This window comes from Talpa europaea, assembly GCF_964194135.1.
Source record: "Talpa europaea genome assembly, chromosome: 10".
Taxonomy (NCBI): Eukaryota; Metazoa; Chordata; class Mammalia; order Eulipotyphla; family Talpidae; genus Talpa; species Talpa europaea.
Genome location: NC_140077.1, coordinates 75,751,531 through 75,774,119, shown reverse-complemented (window position 1 = coordinate 75,774,119; position 22,589 = coordinate 75,751,531). Strand labels below are relative to the sequence as shown.

The 22,589-nt window shown below is 47.8% G+C and overlaps 1 protein-coding gene across 1 annotated transcript; it reads left to right on the top strand.

The window, feature by feature from the left end:
• Positions 1-4,617: 4,617 nt before the first annotated feature.
• On the top strand, positions 4,618-22,589 carry RNPEP (arginyl aminopeptidase; the record flags this gene model as incomplete). The annotated part of the gene is made up of 11 exons (XM_084245306.1): positions 4,618-5,064; positions 8,449-8,589; positions 8,880-9,028; positions 14,539-14,655; positions 15,338-15,573; positions 17,871-17,984; positions 18,866-18,978; positions 19,160-19,268; positions 20,460-20,684; positions 21,483-21,625; positions 22,431-22,589. The coding sequence occupies 11 exons, from the start codon at positions 4,618-4,620 to the stop codon at positions 22,587-22,589; spliced, it is 1,953 nt and encodes a 650-aa protein (XP_084101432.1).

Sequence of the window (22,589 nt, the reverse complement as noted above, 5' to 3'; positions counted from 1 at the left end):
AATACACTGCTGAGGGGAACAACAGGCGAGGCAGGAGAGGTCTGCTGCGCCATGTAGGTTGCTCCGAGGCCGGCAGGGATGGAACCGGCACTGCAGAGGCTGTGGACAGCTTCACAGTGCTGCACCACTAGGGAGGCCCTGAATCAAAATTTTAAACTAACATTGTATAAAGCAATGATATTATGTATTCATAATGTATTCATAATATTACATGTTTGTATGAACATCTTTTCTGCTCTCTTAGGTAAATTTCTAGAATTGCTGGGTCCTAAGGTAAGTGTAGATTTAATTTCATAAGAAACTACCAAAATGTCTTCTATACTGACTATTTTGTACTCCCACCAGCAACATCCGGGAGTTGTGGGTGCTTGGCATCTTTGCCTGCACCTGGTAGCACTAATTTTTGTTCTTGGTTTTACTTTTAGCAATGCTGATAGGCAGGTAGTGGCCACTCGCTGTGGTTCTGCTTTGCCTCTCTCATGCTGTTGAGCTTCTCCTTATGTGTCCACGTGCATGTCTTATTTTGTAAAGTGCCCAGGCATTCACCTATTTTTATTGTTTTTTTTCTTATTGTTTGGTCTTGACTTTTCTTTGTATATCATATATACAAATTCTTTGTCATGTCATTTTTAAATATTTTTGCACCTAGGTCAAAAATTAGCTTTATGGGTCAGTTTTGGGTTCTCAGTTCCTTTCCACTGAGCTGTGTGTTTGGCTTTCACCAGTATCACTCTAAAGCTTCACAGTATGTTTTGAAATTAGGTGGTGTGAGTCCTCCAAGTTTGTTCACCTTTTCCAACATTGTTTGGCAATTCTGCTGCCTTTGCCTATCCCTATAAACTTCACAATAAAGTTGTTGCTATCTAAAAAAAAAAAATGCCTGCTGGGATTTTATTGGGAATTTCATCAGTGTTTCGTAATTTTCTAGCATACAGATCTTGCATATATTTTGTTAGATTTAGTTGTACATATTTCATTTTGGGGAGTACTATTTTTTTTATTTTTTATTTATACAATAGCTGAGGTGCAGGGGGGTGAGAGGATTCACCAGAGACAGAGTGGGGAGCAGAACAGGCAGACAGACCCAAAGAACTGCTGAGGGGAGTAGCGGGCGAGACAGGAGAGGTCTGCCATGCCGTGTGGGAATCTCCCTGGCTGGCCGGGAATCGAACCGGTGCTGCAGAGGCTGTGGACAGCCTCACAGCACTGCACTGGGCCACCAGGGAGGCCCTTGGGGAGTACTATTTAAGTGTTTTTTTTTTTTTAATGTCAAAAGCCATTATGCATTGCTACTAAATAGAAATTCAGCTGGGTTTTATACATTGAGATGGTACCTTGTGATCTTGAACTCCCTTATAGTTCTAGGAGCTTTAGCTTCAACCTTTCTCCTTGTGTTCTTTCAGCCTAGAATTTATCTTTATCTAATTCACTCCTACAAACATTATGAATACATTGTATCATTGCTTTATACAATGTTAGTTTAAATTTATCCACTGGTTTGGTTCACCCTTCAATTTTGCATCCCATTCTTTGTGTTTATTTGTGTCAAAATATCAGCATTAACAGGTTTGGAAGAAGCTGATTCCAACCCCATGGAAGACTTTGAAGGATTCAAGACTTCAGTAAAAATCACTGCAAAATGTGGTAGAAATAGCGAGAAACAGAATTAGAAATGGAGCCTGAAGATGTGACTGAATTGCTGCAATTCGGGATAAGACTTGAATGGATCAGTTGCTTCTTGTGAATGTGCAAGAAATCACTTCCTTGAGTTGCAATCTATTCCTGGTAAAGATGTGAACATTGAAAGAATTGAGAGTGTTACATAAACATAGTTGATAAAGCAGCAGCAGGTTTGAGAGGATTTACTCCTATTTTGAAACAACTTCTGTGAATCAAATACTATGAAACAGCATCACGTACTCCAGAGAAATCATTCATGAAAGGAAGAGTCAATCAATGCAGCAAATGGCATTGTTGTCTTATTTAAGGAAACTGGCACAGCCACCCCAGCCTTCAGCACCCACCAAGCATCCTGATCAGTCAGCAGCCAAAACTGGGGCCAGAACCTCTACCAGCAAAAAACAACACCCTAAAGGCTCAGATGAAAGTTAGCATTTTTCAGCAATATGGCATTTTAAAATTAAGTTATGTACTTTCTTTTTTTAGACAAGCTATTCACTCTTAATATGCCACTGTACAGTGTAAACACTACTTTTCAATGCACTGGGAAACCAAAAAAATTGTGACTTGCTTTATCACACTATTAGCTTTACTGTGGTGCTTTGGAACAGAACCTGCAGTATCTCTGAATAAATGGTGAATAAAGGTTGAACTCAACTTGGGAGAGAGGCAGGTTGTGGCCACAGTATCTCTGTTCTACGGAGAGGGCAGCCTTCCTGAATCTCTCTGCTGTGAGTAAGTTGTTACAATATCATCTAGAGGTAAATCAGACACCTTGGGAGTCCTCAGGGCAGCAGAGATTAGAACAGTGGGAATGAGGCTACTCATATTCCCAGGAAGGAGCAGACATCTTAACTCTAAAAATTTACCCTATAGCTAAGAATAATAGATTCGCTTCCTCCTTCAGTATTTAACTGGAAAGATAAGGCTGGGTGTTGCCTGTTGCCTTTGACTGCCATCCTGTTCTCCCCAATCATAACAGCACATGGGTTGTCATGACCTGTGTCCCTGCCTGTAAGCTAAAAATGTGAGCTTGACCATTAGCACGACAGGGACTATGCCAGATTTAGGAAAACTGTACCCTACAAAAACAATCCATTTATGGTTACACCAAAAAAAAAAAAAAAAAAAAGATGAAATACGTGGGAGTAAACTTAACAAAAGAGGTGAAAAAACTCTAAGAGACAGTCAAAGAAAATAACAGACTTACACAAAACAATGGAAAGATATCCCGTCTTCATGGATTGGAAGAATAAACTTGTTAAAAATGGCCATTTGCCTAAAGCAATTTAAGATTCAATGCAACACCTTCTAGAATAACATAAAACACTAATATGACAACAAGATTTTTAGCAGAGCAGTGTAGTCACAAGAGAAAGGTCTGTGAAATGCCCATTCACAGATGAAAGGATAAAGAAATTGATGTATGTACACTCAATGGAATATTACTCAGCTGTTAAAAAGATGAAATAGTGCCTTTTGGGACAAAATGGAGGGACCTTGGGATGATTGTGCTAAGTGAAATAAGTCTGAAAACGAGAGACTTACTGATGGTTTCATTCATTTGCAGAATATAAATAACCAAAAAAAAAAAAAACCTGACAAAATACAGCAGAGATAGCTCTTAGACACTGAAAAAATATACTGGTCACCAGAAGGGATGGGTGGGGCAAAGAGGATGGTGAACTGACTCTAGAGGATGAGCACACACAGAGGTGTGAAGTTGTATTCCCAACACTATAAAGTTATGTAAATGATTGACAAAACAGTACAATTTGAGAGAAAAAATACAATTGTATCCTCAATATCCAGTCTAACAGTTGGTGTATAATAGCTGTTCAACAAAAATATATTGCATCGGAGAAAGAATAATTTGAAGGTAGATTATGAAATATCTAATAAGTACCAAGCCCTGTGCTCAGTGTCAGAAAAATGGTTTTCTAAAATGTTTGTGTTTCATCAGGCAGTAAGTTGAAACCAAGAAAACTGGCGTCAACCTTACATGGAATTTAAAAAATTGCCATAGCATTTCACAAGATAAAATGTTTTTAACACCAGAAAACACGTAATAGGATACTATTCTCAATTCCCTACATTGTCTTTTAAAAAAAATTCTTTTCCTGGATAAAGAGCATCATGGACTGGCTCCTAGTCTCAGAGGAGCTAAGAAGAGAAAGTATAAAGTAGTAGAGGTGTTTCTAGCTCAATAAACTTTACAGTACAGGAAAGAAGATAAAACTGAAGCACTAAGGACAGTGAAGGGGACGAGAAGGAAAGACAGGTATACCCGGAGCCCCTTGACCCGGTGTGGAATTATTTGCCGACTACCGAGCGTGCTCAGACCCAACACCTGACTGAATTCTCACAATGACCTCCTGAGAGAGAATCACTCCTGTTCCCCAGACGCAGAAAGAGACTTGAAAGATTCACCTTCCTTGGGGGAGCTGTGCCCAAGGAGACGCACAGTCCTAAGAGCTGGTTGACAGCCGCGCTTGAGAACTCCCAAGCCAGGGTCAACCCGCAACCACCTGACTGCCTGGAAGATCCAAACACTGGCACGGTCCGCAGAGAGGGGTGACATCGGACTACTGCAACATCTCGGAAGGATGAATTCGGGCACAAGTGGACCAGATTATTCCACCGTTCTCTCCCGCTCAAGGTCTCGAGGTAGCTGTAGACAGGCGGAGAAGCCGGGGATGGACAGACCCGGAGGGGGGCGTGGTCCTGCGCGGATCCCCGGGGCGGGGCCTGCGCGGCGCTCGGGGCGGGGCCTGCGCGCCGGGGCGGGGCCTGCGCGGCGCTCGGGGCGGGGCCTGCGCGGCGCTGGGGGCGGGGCCTGCGCGCCGGGGCGGGGCCTGCGCGGCGTTCGGGGCGTGGCTTCCCCGGCGGGCGGGAGCCGGCCGGCGTTCCCCAGCCGGCAAACGCAGGCGCCGGGCCATGGCGAGCGATGGGGCCTCCGCAGGCGGCCGCGCAACCCCGCGGCCGCTGCACTCCGCGCGGGCCGTGGACGTGGCCACGGCCTCCAGTTTCCGGAGTTTCGCGATGCTTCACATACACCTGGACTTGCGGATCCAGTTCGGGCCGCCCGGACCGGGCCCGGGGAGCCGGGGGCTGAGCGGCCAGGCGGTCCTGGAGCTGAGGTGCCTGCAGCCCGAGGGCGCCTCCGAGCTGCGGCTGGACTCGCACCCGTGCCTGGAGGTGACCGAGGCGGCGTGGCGGCGCCAGCTGCCGGGTGTGGAGGAGCCGCCGGCGGAGCCCGTGGCCTTCCGCACGGAGCCCTTCTCGCGCTACGGCCAGGCCCTGTGCCTGAGCCTTCCGCGGCCCTGCGCCGCCGGCCAGCGCTTCCAGCTGCTGCTCTCCTACCGCGTCGGGGAGGGGCCCGGGGTGAGTGAGCCCCCGCGCCCGGCCTGGCCCCGCGCCCCCGACCCTCCCGCTCAACCTTCCGGCCCCGAGCGGGCGCCTGCGCCCGCACTTCCCCCACGCCCCGAGGAGGGAGAGGAAGAGGCTCCCGAGGCTCTGCTGGAGGGTCGGAGCTCCCGCTGTGCACACCCCCTGCCCGCCCACCTTTTTTCCCTCCCTGGCTGCCCTGGATTTCCTCTTCTGGCTTCTCACCCCTTCAGCCCGCGTGCTGTGCACCTTCTTCCTTCCCCTGCCCTCCTGGCATTGCAGCGGCGGGGCCAGGTCACCGCCGCTTCCCGGTCCCCACGCGGCTCTCCGTTGCGTTTCTGCCGGAGGAGGTGACCTTATCCTCGGCGGCCTCCTGGATGACGAACTAGAACTAGTCATACATGGAACTTAAAGCTGTCACGGGCTTTGGGGCCGCGGTCCCCGACCATTAGCTACTTAGTTTTTGCTTTCTGGTGGCCCTGAACAAGGCGGTGATCTGGCCCGTTGCTGACTCAGTTCTTTGTTGTAGGTGCCCTAATAGTGCCACAGGCTGCAATAGCTGTGAAACTCAGATGATTATTTTTGATTCTTTGCTTGAAGTCCTGGATTTGATTAACAAAAGAATTTGAATAAGGTGATAATGGAATTAGGGTATACTGAACTTTATAATAACTTGGCCATCTCCTTGTTGATTGACTCTCAAATTTTAAATGTTCATCGGGGGACAACTATTAGGAAATATTTTAGGGGAAAATATCAGCAAATATCAAAATTGAGGGAAGCAGAAGTAAGATAGAAGGTTATGTGGCCTACGTTTGTCAGAGTCAGCAGATCCTCTGGAGGCCTTGGGCTGTGGTTGCTAGTGATTTCTCAGATGGGGTGAGGTACAGGTTTCACCATGGATTGCAAATCTCCAAGCTTGGTTATCTCAAGCTTGGTTATCTGACTAGCAGTTCCCTTCTGCTCTTGGGACTGGCTCAAAGGGCAGTTCTGTTCCCATCTTTCACCAATGGGGGAATAAATGAACCTTATAGAACTTTAAGAAATGCAATTCCAAAGCAATGCAAAATTGGCCTGGGGAAAAACCCAAAACCTTCTGGAGATACTGTCACATCTGTCATGTGTTTGCTTGTTAGACTCTGGTTCCCCCTTTTTAGCAGGAATTCGAAATAAAACAGGATAACAGGGAAAAAATAAGCCTCCCTGAATTTGATCTCAGCTTAAACAGCAAAACTAACTGACTTTCATTGCAGACATAATGGCAGAGCTGCTTCTTTGGTGGGGCTTTACGGAGAATAGCCCTTTGCACTTTGAAGGCCTGTGTTGATGGCACTTGTATATATATATTCCTTCTTCTCATTGCCTCCACTCCAGTGAGACCGCTTTCCTTAATCATTGCTGGGATCAGCTTTTCCCGGACTTTTGACTCTTTCTATAATGTATGTATTGCCAGGCTCTTTCATTTATTTTCTTCGTGTTATCAAAACAAACAAACAAAAATCCTCCTTGAACAATTAGTCATTTCAGCTTTCTAATCTTATTGTTTAAGAACTATATTTCAGGGCCTTCCTGGACCCACAAGGGGTTAAGTCTCAGCACTGTGAAGCTATGGGCAGCCACTGCAGCACCAGTTTGATCCCCAGCCAGAGAGCTGACCCACATGGCTCAGCAGACCTCTCCTGTCTCCCCGGCTGCTCCCTTCAGCAGTGTATTTCAGTGGATCTGCCTGTCTGCTCTCCAGTCTGTCTCTGGTGAATCCTCCTCCCCCTGTACCTCTGGCTTATACCCCACCTCTTGTATGCATAAATAAAAATAAATCTTAAAAAAAGAAATCCCTAAGATTATCACTGCTATAGCTAGTGATTCCTCTGATGGATCTGATCAGTAGTAAGATGAGTCAGACATTAGTCTATGTGCTTGACAGGAGTTAAATGAGTTATCTTTATGTAAGTACCTAATACAGTGCCTGATACTTAGTGAATACTTGATATTAGCTTGTTCAATTTTTTTCATTAACAGGACTTATTTTTAAGAAATACTTTAGATTAAAAGAAGAATCCAGCAGATAGTACAAAGTTTCCATACACTCTATTCCTATAAGTATGATACATTTATTACAACCAATGACCCAGTGTTGATACATTATTATAAAAGTCCACAGCTTTTTCGTATTTCCTTAGTTTTCCTATAATGTTTTCCCATGCCAGGATCCCATCCAGAATACTGCAGTATATTTAGCTCTCTTATATCCTTACTCTCCTCCTGGCTATGAAAAACTTGCCATGTTTTGATGAACTTGACAGTTTTAAGTAGGCTGCCCCTTTATTGGAATCTTGTTTTCTCACGATCATGGATTTTTAAAATAGACATTTTAATGAGCAGTTTTAGCAAAATTGAGTGGAAATTCACAGAAATAAATGCCATTTTCATTCCATCATATTGAGGGTACATTATCAACATGATTTATGACTGTTATTGACCTTGGTCACTGTGAAGTTACTCTTTCCTCCTCTTTCCATCTGTGCTGTATTTTTTGGAAGGGAACTCCAAATTAAAATTTTTCACACATATATACATATGAGCTCAAACCAAGAAAGCCCAACGGCTTCCCAGTATGGCTTCCTTATGCTTTTTAAAAATAGGTCTCGTATCCCTGTGTTCAAGGCCCTTTGTTACTCGTGCCAGCCATGCTCACACCTCTTGTCCTGAAACCTGCCACTTCCCAGAGCGTGCCTCTTCCATGCCTGTCCTCCTGCCCGCCTCTCTCAGAATGTCTTCTCCCTTCCAGCTAAGTCCTGTTCACCTCTGAAGCCCCAAACAGAAAGTTTTGCTTCCCTGTGAAAATTTCCTGGACTCATCCAACCCTTCACTGAATTCTAATATGGCATTTGGTGCAGACATATCCTCCTTCCCTTTGCTTGGTTAAGAACCATAGCCAAACGCCTACTCTGTCAAATACATTTATTCTAAAAGTCTACAATTTAGAAGTGGAAACATTTGTTACTCATGGTCTCCTTGCGGAAGTTCTGCTTTTCTGTTGTTTAATACCAGTTCAAATACAGCTGCTTCTGTACTTGTTTGTTGATGAGGAGACAGACACAGAGGAGGAAGACACAATGATAGGGTCAGAGGCCAGGTCTGTGACCCTTGGTATACAGTGAGGAATGGACCCTTTGTGGTGTTTCTGCTCTGTGAAGAGGACATCATACTTTGGCATGGATTAAATACACAGTAAGAGAGAATTTCCCAGTCAGAGCCAAACTGGCTGACAAAAAGATGGTGAAGCTTACCTAAAATTCTCCCAGGCTAACCAGCTCCTTTTCTCTGGCAACACTGAGTTCATGCAGGGGCTGTCAGTTCTGAAATGTTCTGTTCTCTTAGGTTTGCTGGTTGACTCCTGAGCAGACAGCAGGAAAGAAGAAGCCCTTTGTCTATACCCAAGGTCAGGCTGTCCTAAATCGGGCCTTCTTCCCTTGCTTTGACACTCCTGCAGTGAAATGCAAATATTCAGCTCTTATTGAGGTAAGAGGTCTCAGGTTAAGCGTACCTATGCTGGGAATTGAAAATATAATTTCAGATCTAAGGTCATATTTCATTTGGTGAATTATTACATTCACCCAGAAAAATTTCCCCACTTAACAGAAATCTTACGTGTGCTAAATTCCATGAGATTAGCACAAGTTTAATTTCTTAAAACTTCTGTATGCTTCAAGAAGCACTCTAGCTCTGCACAGGTTGCTGCTTGTGCTGTTCTTCAAGCTCATCGAAGGGGGCCCTCCAGGTAACCTCTTTTAAGCATTCTCTATTGTCAGGTCCCAGATGGCTTCACAGCTGTGATGAGTGCTGACACCTGGCAGAAGAGAGGCCCAAATAAGTTCTTCTTCCATATGCATCAGCCCATCCCCGCCTATCTGATAGCTTTGGCCGTCGGAGACCTGGTTTCAGCTGAAGTTGGACCCAGGTAGGAGACCAAGACACCAAAGGCAAGGTTGGCTTGACCTCTGAAGTCAGGAGGCCTTGGACCAGTAGACCTGCTGGAGTGGTTCTCTGAGTCTAGGGTCTTTCTGCAGCAAGAAGCATGCAGTGTGCATACAGATTATTTATGCATACAAGAGCTGGGGTACAGGCCAGCAGTGGGGGTGGTGGTGGTGAGAGGATTCACCAGAGACAGTGGGGAATAGAACAGGCAGACTGACTGAAATGTACTGCTGAGGGGAGCAGAGGGTGAGACAGGAGAGGTCTGCTGTGCCATGTGGATCATCTCCCTGGCTGGGGATCGAACTCGTGCTGCAGTGGCTGATGATAGCTTCATAGTGCTGATGCTTAACCCTTGAGCCACCAGGGAGTCCCTTCCCTTCCATTTCTTTCCCCCTCTCTCCATCCCTCCAGTCTAATCCTGCTGTTTGGAATGAGATCATCAGCCGTTGCTGCCGTGGGCCACCTTGCAGAGTGAGGTTGGAGCTTAGGCAGCAATTTTAGGAGATTGTATGTTTAAGTTCCAGATTCCCTTTTAACAACTATATTTGCTTTTTTATCTTTGTACCACACCTCCCCATTTTCTTTAGTTCTTACTTCCTAGAAATAAATAACTTTGATTTCATTGTTTCCCTCTAGAAAGGAGATTGGAAACTCCTTCTTCGTCTGCACCAGATGCATAAACCTGAAACTCCATGAATTTCCATGGACTTAGTCAAGATAAATAATGATTTTGGAATGTTTTATGAGGAAAGAAATTTGAGCAGGCATATAGGTTTTTCCTGGCTGCCATGTTATCTGCCAGTATAGCTTTATCCTGATGTGTGAGAGGATCAAAGGTTGGACAGAGCCACTTTTCCTGCCTCCCTTACTGTTCTTTATCTCTGGCCCTGCTCTCAGTTCCTGCTGATGGTGGTATCCTTGACAGGATTACTTACAGACCTCAGACTTCAGCTGAGCTCAGTAGCTTTGCCGGAATGATGAGCCTAAGTTTCTGGGTTTCAGAAGGAATGATACATGGGATTCCATTCCAGCTCCCACACTCAAGCAATACCAGTCTTGAAAGACAGGATGAAGGGCTGTCTTCCCGACAGTTGGGTAGAAGATAGCCAAAGACATGTTTGCTAGGCAGTTGACAGGGAAATACATAATTAAGGGGTTCCATTTTGGAGAAATCACTGTTACTAAACTTCTGTAGGTACTAGTATTAAGTATTAATGGGAAATAAGACAACAGTATATTCTAAACACACTGGATAATTATAATTTTTTGGGAACCCTTTGTGATAAAACAGCAACATAGCAAGCCATGGGACAGAACCATTAGTTGATGCTGATCATAGCCCTACCCCATTAGGAGGGCAATTCTTACCTCTTGGGTCACATCTTAGGGGCTTATGAGTCTGGGGTGTGATGGAAATAAGAGTGTAATGGATCCATCCCAGTCCTTCCTTTTATGAATTAGCTCTTCTAAGTCTTACATACATGCAGTGAGGAAATATAAAAATCCTCCTCAAACAATGAGTCATTTCAGCTTTCTAATCTTTTTATTTAAGAAATACATTTCAGGGCCTCCCTTGAACCACAAGGGGTTAAGTCTCAGCACTATGAAACTATGGGCAGCCACTGCAGCACGAGTTCGATCCCCAGCCAAGGAGCTGACCCACATGGCGCAGCAGACCTCTCCTGTCTCACCAGCTGCTCCCCTCAGCAGTGTTTTTTGCAGATAAGCAAATGGAGGCTTTGGTGAAATGGCTTGTACAGAGTCACACAGTTGGCGAAACTGGAATTCAAATCCAGGTGTTTCTGTTGTAGATTGAGTGCTCTTTGCACTTGTCTCCCTGCGATAAGATCCAGCCTCACTGAGAATGTCTTAGCTTTGTTAGACAGAAACATGTCCCATTGGAAATATCTTGGCTGTCCCCTGGCTAGCTTAAGCTTCTTCTAGGTGTAGTGAGCTGAGGTTTCATGGGCTAAAGGGTGACTAATTGCAATATCCAAGCTGGTGATGCAGAAGATCACAAAGGAATTCCTTAAGAACAGAGCTCTAGGTCTAGGTCCTGTTTTTTTGTCAGCCTAGCTTCCTGTTTGGGTAACCATTTTCTCTCTGTGGATGATCTGGCCGCACTTGTAAGGGTTGAGGGTAGCTTAAGAGTTTCCAGACTGTCTTCCACTCAGGGACCCTTTTTACCCTCAGCCACCCACACTCACAGCCACACTCTAGAATCCAGGACCTAAATACAGACATTATTGTCAACTGAACCATATCAGACATTTTAAACACCTTGACCTTATTTGTCCTCTGTACCCTACTTGCCTTCTGGCTCTCTGGCAGCCTCCCTCCCACTGTACTCCACTACATCTGTTCCTCAAGCTCAGGGAGGCCTCCCCTTTGTCCAGCCAGGCAGCCAGCTTCCTCTCCCTGGCCCAGGTGGCTGATCTCCCCCTATATCCCAAGTCCCTTGCTGGTGTCAGGACTCTGTGTCCCAGCCCTGGATCCAACTACTCCCTTCCTCTACCTCTATACCTGGGTGTTGGCAGACAGCAAAAATGATGGCCCACTGATACCACTACACACTTCGGGTTTCTTGGTGAAAAGTTGAAATGAAAGAAAAATTGAAATAGACATTTATGTCATTTTCAAGAAAAATACAGCAAATGTAGTCTTCAGCTACAGGGATGCTTTCGATCTGCTCATCTCTCCACTTACTCCTTAAACTCTCCTAAGACTCTGCCCTTCTGATTTTCTTATTCAAGTATGTGCCAAGCAGACGGATGATCTTATCTCCTGCTTTACCAAGAATATGTAATCTCTCTTAGGACATCAGCTTCTGTCCTCCACTTCACAAGCCATCTTCACCTGCCTCCATCCTTCCCTGTCTCCCTCTGGATGTTATAAGGGGCCCTTCCTTCTGTTTTAAGCCAAATTTTATCTAAGCCACTGATTTGACATCAACCCCTCTGTCTTCAAGTTGCCAGCCCCCACCTCAATCAGCTCTTTCCTTAACATGTTCCCTCCTCTGGAAGGTTCAAAATAAAGGAAAAGGCAAATTCAATCCAAAAAACTCACTGAGTCCAGGGCGGAGGCCCTGGTAGTACAGGGGTTAAAGTCTCAGCACTATTAAGCAATTGCCAGCCACTGCGGCCTGAGTTCGATCCCCGGCCAGGGAGATAACCCACATGGCTCAGCAGACCTCTCCTGTCTCCCCGCTACTTCCCTCAACAGTGTATTTCAGTAGATCTGCCTGTTCTGCTCCCCACTCTTGCTGGTGAATCCTCTCCCTGCCCCCCACACCTCTGGCCTACACCCCAGCTCTTGCATGCATGCATAAATAAAATAAATCTTTAAAAACAAACAAAAACTCAGTCCATATTCCTGTCCAGCACCCCTATCCCCTTTCTGCTTCCCTTCTAAGTCCAGTTTCTTTGAAGAGGAGTGTATATACCCCGGCTCCCCACATACCCACTGGAACCCTGGAGCTCCTGGAGTAAGAGGCTGTTGGCCTCAGTGGGATGTGACATGGGATACTTTCTGGTCCTTACTGTTCTGCTGCATGTCACCTACTCTGTTCACCCCGCTCTCTGGCCTCTCCTGGTTCTGGGGCCTCCTGGGTGATCAGACTGTTCTTCATTCTAGACCCTTCTCTGCCCAGGGCTTCCTGTGTTGATGTTCCCCAGGGGTCTGTCCTTGGCCAGTTCTTCCTACTACTGTGCTCTTCCTGGGCAAGTTACTCACCTCTGTGATTTAACCTGCTCTTTGGTCCTGAGTTAGAGTGATCTCTCTCCAGAACTCAGTCAGTACCATCCCCTGTGGGCTTCAGTGCTCCTGGGCCTCTCCGGGTGCTGGTGTGTCATGAGGCATGGGAGGCCATGGTGACCCGCTCCTCCCGCCTCTCCAGCCCTGCTGCCACCCCCGGTTTGCTGTTGAACGCCCGGTTGTCCCAGGCTCTTGCCTTCCTCATCGCATGTGCCCCTCCCAGTGCTCAGCTTGGGTTTGCTCCTGGGGAGCACTGGCCACTGCCGTCCTCATCCCTTTCTTGCTGGAGCCACTCCTGAGGTTCCGCAGGCACAGAAAGGCAGCTTCCCTCCTCCTGACCTTGGGCCTGTCGCTTTGTCATCGCTCGCTCGATTCTGAGTGTCCATGTGGGAGATGGTTCCATGGAGCAGCCAGGGGCACCTGCGGGCCACAGCCTGGGTTGCAGGCCCCTTGGGCTCTGGGGTTGGCTCATCCTGGAAATCAGTGACTGGCCTTGGGCTAATCACTTCCCTCCAGTCTTCACGCTCCATCAGGCTGGGTTTTCACATTTGTTTCCTCCTCTTTTGTTATAAAAATTTCCTACAGAAAATGGAAAGAAGGATGCAGTGGGCACCTACCTATATGCCCAGCCACTGCCTTGTGGTTTTTACTGATGTGTAAACTTGTTTTATTTTTTGCTAGACCATTTAAAAGTAGGGCCTCCCTGGTGGCGCAAGGGGTTAAGCACCACACTATGAAGCAATTCACAGCCTCTGCAGCACGAGTTCGATCCCCGGCCGGCCAGGGAGCAACCCACATGGCGCAGCAGACCTCTCCTGTCTTGCCCGCTGCTCCCCTCAGCAGTGCATTTCACTCAGTCTGCCTGTTCTTTTCCCCACTCTGTCTCTGGTGAATCATCTCAACCCCCACAACTCTGGCCTGTACCCCAGCTCTTGTATGCATAAATAAATAAATCTTAAAAAAAAAAAAAGTAAACCAGTATACCTCTCCTGAGAATAAAGAGATTCCCCCTTAATAACCACAATAGCATTATTGCACCCAAGACAAGAAATGGTTTCCTTTCACTGTTCATAGGTTTACCTCCTAGGTTTCTTTCAGTTTCAAAGATCCTATTGCAAGAATTTTTTCTGCTTCTTTCCTGAACAGGGATGGCCTTTATTTTATTTTTAAAGATTTATTTATTTATGCATACAAGAACTGGGGTACAGGCCAGAGGTAGGGGAGGGTGAGAGAATCTACCAGAGACAGAGTGGGGAGCAGAACAGGCAGATTGACTGAAATACACTGCTGAAGGGAGCAGCAGGCAAGTCAGGAGAGGTCTGCTGCACCATGTGGTTTTCTCCCTGGCCAGCTGGGGATCGAACTTGTGCTGCAATAGCTTCAGAGAGCTTCATAGTGCTGCAACTTAACCCTTTGCGCCACCAGGGAGGCTCCTGTGTGAAGGGCCTTTATGTGCTCTTGTTTTCACCCCTTGTTTTACAGGCGAGGAAGCTGAGACCCAGCGAGATTAAATAATTTTTGCAAGGTTGCATTCAGTGTGAGAATCAGAAATGATAGCGTTGAGGCTTGGAGCCCATAGCCTGGGGGTACCCCCCCCCCCAGGTTGCTGGGTTCTTATTTCTTCACTTGGCTCAAATATGAGGCTGAAGCCAATTTTCTATGGAAAATATGGTGCTTTAGGATCAAGTCACCACAAGGGCTCCTAAGCCCCACTCTGCTTCTCTGTGCCCTTGTCTCTAGGAGCCGGGTGTGGGCCGAGCCCTGCCTGCTCGAGGATGCCAAGAAGGAATATGACGGGGTGATAGAAGAATTTTTGGCAACCGGAGAGAAACTTTTTGGACCCTACGTCTGGGGAAGGTGTGGTATCACGTTGACTTTTACATCTTCTGTTCAGCACAGTCCCTGGTTTCCCTTCTGTCCCTCTGGCTCTGCTTCTCTTCCACTGGTTTCCTGGAGCTGTTTCCCTGAAAGAGAGAGGAGGAAGAAGTAGAAGGGAGAAGCCAGGCCTTGTCCCTGTCCCTTGCCACCGAGGAGGGACCTGAGAGGTGTCTGGAAGTGGTAAAATGAGCCTTGAAGTGACTGAGCTGGAGTGCGGGACCCTGTTCGGAACCCCTGGGGATCCTTCCCAGCTGCTGCAGTAGCCCCACACTCCTGTTTTCCCATTAAGTCTTCAGACTTACACCCTCAGATGAAAGGCCCCACTTTAGTCTTTGTGGCCCTGGGTTGGCCACAGAATCTGATTGCGCTGATGACATGCCCATCCCATGCTTGCAAGGAGACTGGAAGGTGCAGGTTTTGGAGAACTGTTAAAAATGAGAATTCACAAAGAGCAAATACCACCTGGGAGAGGGAAGTCCCAGACTTAGCACTTGGCAGAGGGAAGCCACTTGGCAGGATGACGGAGGAGCCTGTGCGACATTATCAGTGCTGGGCCCAGGGCCATATGCAGCCTGCTCCGTGGCTGTGCCTGTCAAGGCTAGGAAGGAGGCTGGGAGTCATCGCGGGAAGGGGCCTCCCTGACCGTCCACTTTCTTGGCAGGTATGACCTGCTCTTCATGCCACCGTCCTTTCCATTTGGAGGAATGGAGAACCCTTGTCTGACCTTTGTCACCCCCTGCCTGCTAGCAGGGGACCGCTCCTTGGCTGATGTCATCATCCATGAAATCTCCCACAGTTGGTTTGGGAACCTGGTCACCAATGCCAACTGGGGTGAGTTCTGGCTCAATGAAGGCTTCACCATGTATGCCCAGAGGAGGATCGCCACCGTCCTCTATGGTAAGCCAACTCTCAGGTGCCCATCCCTCTAGGGACCCAGCACCCACCCCTCCCCTGTGAAGCCAGTTGTGATCTTCTTTTGAGGTTGTGTTTTTTTTTTATTTATGCATAGAAGAACTGGGGTGTAGGCCAGAGGTGAGGGGGGTGAAAGGATTCACCAGAGACAGAGTGGGGAGCAGAACAGGCGATCCACCGAAACACACTGCTGAGGGGAGCAGTGGGGAGACAGGAGAGGTCTGCTGTGCCATGTGGGTCACCTCCCTGGCCTGGGATCAAACTCATGCTGCAGTGGTGGGCGATAGCTTCATAGTGCTGAGACTAACCCTTGCACCTCCAGGGGGGCCTTCCTTTTGAGGTTTGGGGACATGTGTGGGTTGAATGGAAGAGATAGTGCAGGAAGTCCTAGAAAATTGTTATTTTTAAGTAAATGATTTCATGACATGTTGCTAAGTCAGTCAGGGGAGGGGTGAGGGTGAAGGAATCTCAAAAACTATATGTGGACTGAATGAACTAATAGATGGATTAGCAGTGAACAGGCCCCTTTATATAACCTCTGATCTCCCTAAGGCCAGGCCTAAGTGCTGGGTGAGCTTGTCCATGGTTGTTTACCCAGATAGCTGGTTAATTTTAGGAAGGAACTATAAGATCATTCTAATCATTACCTTCTATCAATGATTGTCTAATCATTCTATTGATCTTCTATCTAATCGTTACCTGAAAATCATCTTTGTATTAGGAACCTAGGTATTAGACCTAGGTTCTAATACCATCTAGGTATTAGACCTCTTTCAATGATTTTACAGTAACTTTATGGAAAGAGATGTTATTTCCTTTTTATTTATGAGTTTACTGTGACTCAGGCAACTTAAGAACTATGCCTGAACCACTTTGCAGATAAGGGCAGAACCTCAAATTGAGCCCTGATGCATTTTTAAAATACTTCTGAGCACTGTCTTGTTATTAAAAGTCTACTGTATATCAGGTGCTTTAAAAATATAGGCTTTTCTATTTTTATTATATTACTGACCTAAATCTATTTTGCATATATGAAAAAGCACACAAAAACATTTATCCATAATCTCACTGTTCACAATTAATCCATGTATGTCCTTTCAAACTTTTTTTCTATTTATGCAAATCATCAGACTATATCTAGTTTTACAATTGCTTTTCTCTCTTAATTTAGTGCAGTTAAATGTTTTCCCAAATCACTACATTTTCTTCTACAGAGTCACAGTGAGGGCATTTCATAATATATTCCTTCAAACTCTAGTTATTAAATAGGTTGTTTTCAATTTTCCAATGAAATAATATTTTGACAAACATCTTTATATAAAAATGTTAATACATAGTTCAGATTATTTCAATAAGGAAATATAATTTCTGGATCTGAACGTTTTAAAGGCTTCTTAACACAAATTATCCATTGCCTCCCAGAAAGTTTGTACAAATTTACACTTTTGTCCAGAATATAGAAAAAGCCTGTTTGTGAATGTCTGTATCAGCCACTAAGAACCGTGCAAGCAAATGTTATTATCCCGCTGCACAGATGAGGCGACTAAGGCTGAGAGGTCAGTCCTTGTCCAGAGTGAGAACATGTAATGGTGGCAGTGCTGGCTGGTTCAGAAACTGGGTGCCCCTGCCCCTCTTCCCCCACGCCGACCCCCACCACCGACCTTTGCCTTAGCCATTTTTAGAGCCAGAAGATTTAGAGACCCTGAGACAGTTTTTGGTTGACAGTTTCTCTTGACTGACAGGAATAAATAAAAACATTCTGTTTTCATAGAAGATCAAATTCACCAGAGACAGAGTGGGGAGCACAACAGGCAGATCTACTGAAATACACTGCTGAAGGGAGCAGCAGGGAGACAGGAGAGGTCTGCTGCACCATGTGGGTCAGCTCCATGGCCAGGGATTGAACTCAGGCCGCAGTGGCTGGCAATAGCTTGATAGTGCTGAGACTTTAACCCCAGCAGCACCAGGGAGGCCCTGTTAAAAAAAAAATAAAAGTGCAATTGGCAGAGGAAGAGATGTGATTCCTGGAGTCTTTGTGTTTGGGGGAGACAGACAACCTGAGTGGGGCCAAGTCCTTTCTGACCCAGAGCAAGGGGTGGGGGGGAGCTGGCGCTGAGCCAGGGTCTCCATCAGTGACCCTTTTACCTCTGGTTCCCAAAAGGGTGATGGGTTTAGCGTCAGGCAACAGTCGTGACCAGAAGGGGGCAGCACAGCATTTTCTGTCAGGAAAATACATCCTGGGATGTAGTGACAAGTTCCAGCCTTTGCTTTCTTTTGCCCAGGAGCTGCTTACACTTGCCTGGAAGCTGCCACCGGGCGGGCTCTGCTTCGGCAGCACATGGACATCACTGGCGAGGACCACCCACTCAACAAGCTCCGGGTGAAGATCGAACCAGGTCCAGAAGGCCTCTCTGTCTGACTCTCTCCCCTAAATTGGCTCGGGCCCCAGCTTACTTTGAGCTTCATGTTGATGAGGGCACACTTAACTCTCACGGGAGGGAGGAGCCCTCCTGAGCTCCTTGGAGCTGCCCCCTCCTATAGGCCATTCCAGACAGTTAGGGGGTCATTCTGGTTCCCTGCAGCTGTTAATGACTTTCTCACTGCTTTGCATTTATACAGGTCCATTTCATTTTACAAGGCTCTTTGCCAACCCTTTCCTATCATCAAGTCAGCCCTATGAGTTTTGTATAGCCAGTGTTAGCCTTATTTTACAGAGGACGTGATTGAGCACCAAACAAGTTAAGTGACTTGTCCAAGGTTGTGTATTTTCACTTGCTAACATTTTTCTTTAATTCCATGTATGACTAATCTAAAACCTTTCTGTGCAATTGACGTTCACATTCCTTGATGCTATTGACTATGAAAATGAACTACTTGTCGACTGGTAATTAATTAATTTTAGTCTAGAACATTCATTGTTCTGAGAACAGGTGGTGACCAATAGGTCTGGAAAAGGCACTGAGCCCCGTGCTCAATCCTAAAAGTTGATGGAACCCACCCAAGCAAAGAAATGCCAAGAATAAGGAAACTTGCCAGTTTCCTGGGAAGGCTGTGCTCTCTATCCTCTTAGTCAGTCTACAGCTAATGGCCCTTTAGGACCTCCTTTGAAATGGCTAGGGAGAGGCCAAGGTGGATCTGGAAGCATTCCTGGCCTTGCTTCCTTGGAGAAGCTGAATTCTGACTCTTCCATAATTATTGTTTGAATTTGAGCTGGAGAGGCCCGGTGAGGGTGAGAGTTTCCACATGTTCAACTTGTGTCTGCTTTCTCCTCCGCCAGGTGTTGACCCAGACGATACCTACAATGAAACCCCCTACGAGAAAGGCTTCTGCTTTGTGTCATACCTGGCCCACTTAGTGGGCGATCAGAATCAGTTTGACAATTTTCTCAAGGTATAGTCACCTAAGAGATAAGGGGAGAAAGGAGAGGAAAAGATAAAGCATTTGGGCCAGAGTGCAAGGGCAGAGGCAGGGGGTGAAAGAGATACAGGTCGGGTTGGAGGAGGGACTGAGCAGGAGAGGCAGCCCCCGCCCCGGGATGCAGAGTAACTGAAGAGTATCTCCCTTCTCACAGGCCTATGTTGATGAATTTAAATTCCAAAGTATCTTAGCGGATGACTTTCTGGAATTCTACTTGGAATATTTCCCTGAACTGAAGAAAAGGAAAGTAGATTCCATTCCAGGTGAGCAAGAGGAACTGGTCCCCAGGCTTCTAGGTAGTAGCAGGGGGTCCTGTCTAATTTACATTTGGAAACAGTATGGTGGGGCTGGGGCACAGTCAGTGTCGCCTAGTAAGTGGCCTTTTGGGGAGCAGTCCAGGGTCCCAGACTTTTTTCCATAGGAATGACTTCTCAACGCCTCCTCCCAACCTCGTTTTCTCCAGCCCCTTGCTTCACCCCCTGGTTCTCCTGGTGCCTAGGGGTGCGTAGTCCGACCTTACTTTGCTTAGGGCTCCCATTGCCAAGCTAAGACTCTCGGCTCATGCCAGAGAATGTGGAGCTACCGTGTGCTATTCTGAGTGATGGCTGTGGCCCTAGTTTTGGCTTGGGAGGTCCCAAGATCAACCTCAAAACCTGTTTACGAGGAGAGAGGATCCTGTCTGTTCTCTGGGAACTCGCTTCCTAAGAGAGAGTGAGAACATCCTTTGTGGGTGAAACAGCCCACTGGACATACCCCACTTCTGGCGGCGAGTTCCGAGGCACCCCACCAATGTCCTGGTACAGCCAGCCCCCTGGCAGCTGGGATTGGTCAGGCCTTGAAGCTTCTGCTCCTGGTTGGAGGAATTTCAAGGTCATGAGACTCCGTGGCAAATGACAGTTAATGATTATGGGGCTTACTGTGTGCCAGGCAGCGTGCTAAGCTCTTCATGTGCATTTATTTACTTAGTCCTCACAAATGCCAACTATGGCAGGGCCTGTCACCCCCATTTTACAGATGAAACTGGGAGGCAGAGAGGTGAAGTCACCTGCCATGACCTCTCCTAGCTAATGGCAGAGCTGGGCTAGGAGCCCACGCAGCCTGGTCCAGGAGCCCAGGTACTTAGGCACTGGGCTGTCCAGTCCCCTGGAGGAGAATGTGAACTTGAAGGAAACTAGAAAGGATTACCCCTTGGCTCTGACAGCAGCGTGTTCATTTGGAGCAAAAACCCACTTCATGGTAGAAACGACAATAGTGGTTTGGTATAACGACAATAGTCCCGAGGGGGTGGCTGGGACCTGCTGGCATAGTAGTCATGGGAACGTGGTGGTAAATACTGGAGAGGCAGTTCGGGGTGGAGAAAGTCAGACAGGATCTTGAGGCCTCTGCGAATTGCTAGGGTGAATTGACTCTGATGCTGCCAGAGAATTGACTGGCTCTTTTCTCTTCCCAAACAGGTTTTGAGTTTGATCGATGGCTGAACACCCCTGGCTGGCCCCCCTATCTCCCTGACCTCTCCCCTGGGGATGCACTCATGACCCCAGCCAATGAGCTGGCCCAGCTATGGGTGACCGAGGAGTTGGACATGAAGGCCATCAATGCTGTGGCCATCTCCACCTGGAAGACCTACCAGCTGATTTACTTCCTGGATAAGATCCTCCAGAAGTCCCCTCTCCCTCCCGGTAAGAAGCCAGGGTGATTGCTTCAACTAGGTGAGTCGAGGCTCCAGTGTGCTCAGCTTTTTATGGGGCCAGAGGAAGACTCAGAAAAAAAGTTGAGATGCTCGCCCAAGGCCACTTCCAGATGCAGGAGGGAGGGTACAGCTGGACACAGCCCTGCCAGGGAATGTGGCAGCGGATGTGTGCATGGCCCTGGGAGCTGCTGTTCTGTCCTCGCATCCTGTGGGCAGTTCTGCTAAGCCCCTTAATCTGGGAAGTTGCTTAATCCTCATAACTGCTCTGTGAAGTGACGTGAGTCTAATCTCCAGGCAATGGGGACGAAACTTGAGGCACAAACAGGCAGCACAGCCAGTAAGTGGGGGGCTGGGGTTGGGCCTGTCAGGCCAGAGCTCTTAAAAGCTGGCTGCTCAGCCTGAGAGAATACTCACTAGGGGAGCTACTCAGAACAAAGTTGCAGTCAGGATGGCACTTTGAGGGCAGGTGATAGCAGAAAATGTGGGGGAGGGCACTTCAGGCATCGCTCCACGGCTGTTTGGATGAGCTTGACCCAGGGAGATGATGGGACGAGGGGACAGTCGGTGGACGAGCCTTGGCAGCTAGAGTATGAGACTAGGGCATGACCACTTTAGAGTGTAAAGTGAGCAGGGTGGATGGGAGGTGGCGACCAGGGAACTCTGGGCTTTGGGAGGCCTGAAGGCAGACACGGCAGCTCTGAGAACCGGGCTCTCCTCTGCCTGGACCTGGGCCGCTGGCACATGGCTCTGCTGACAGGGTCGTTAATAACCCGTTCTTTTGGTCCAGGGAATGTGAAGAAACTGGGAGAGGCATACCCAAAGATCTCGAGCTCCCAGAATGCGGAGCTCCGGCTGCGATGGGGCCAAATCGTGCTCAAGAATGACCATCAGGAGGATTTCTGGAAAGTGAAGGCATTCCTGCAGAGCCAGGTGGGTGGCACCCTTCACCCCGCCTCCCCCCCCCCCCCACCTCTGCATGGGGCAGTCCCTCATCCTGTGGGCAGAGCCTCATCAGCTGCCTTTTCTGGAAAGGGAGGGTAAGAAGGCCCCTGAGGATCCCTCCAAGCTCCCTTGTTCTGTAGTGTGGCAGCTGGAGGCTTGTGGGTGGAAGGTGGCGGGGAGGAAGCCTGAAGGCCAGTGAGTTTTTGGCAGAGCAGCTTGTGAGGCCTGAGGGGAAAAAGCTGGTCAGAGCTAACCCAAAACTGGGAAGAAAGGTGAAGCATGTCTTGGGGAAAATGCACGTAGGAGAGAGGCCAGATACGTGACGAATAAGACAAGTTTCTCCTCCCTGGGTGCTCATTGCCCATCGGGAAGGACCAAGGGGCTTTTAGGGTGAACCTGTCCAATTGCAGAGCGGCCTGGGAGCTGGGCTGGGTATGCAGTGCAGCCTAGGTGCCCTGTATGCTTGTGGTGGGAACTGTGTGCCCACGGGGACGTGTTCTGAGGTCTCCAAAGGCTTCCCTAAGCCTCTGGATCTTAGGAAATTGTAGTGTGACTGGCTCACGTTGATGTGAACAGGACTTAGGGTTTGCTTTAACCTCACATCCTTCCTTAGCCTTCTGTGCTGCTGCCATCCTATCTGCCATCCATCCTCACCTGCAGCTTTCTGAGTACAGTCCCGTGTGCTAAGCTCCTCAACCCTTCTCTTGGATGTAGACACCCCTGTGTTAGCGGGGTAAGTGTCTGGGGAACGGTGTGGGGCGGGCAACGTGGCCTGAGTGTGTGTGTCTTGCAGGGCAAACAGAAGTACACCCTCCCACTGTACCACGCCATGGTGGGGGGCAGCCAGGCGGCCCGGAACCTCGCCCAGGAAACCTTCGAGGCCACCGCAGCCCAGCTCCACAGCAACGTTGTCAACTACATACAACAGATCCTGGCGCCCAAGGGCAGCTAG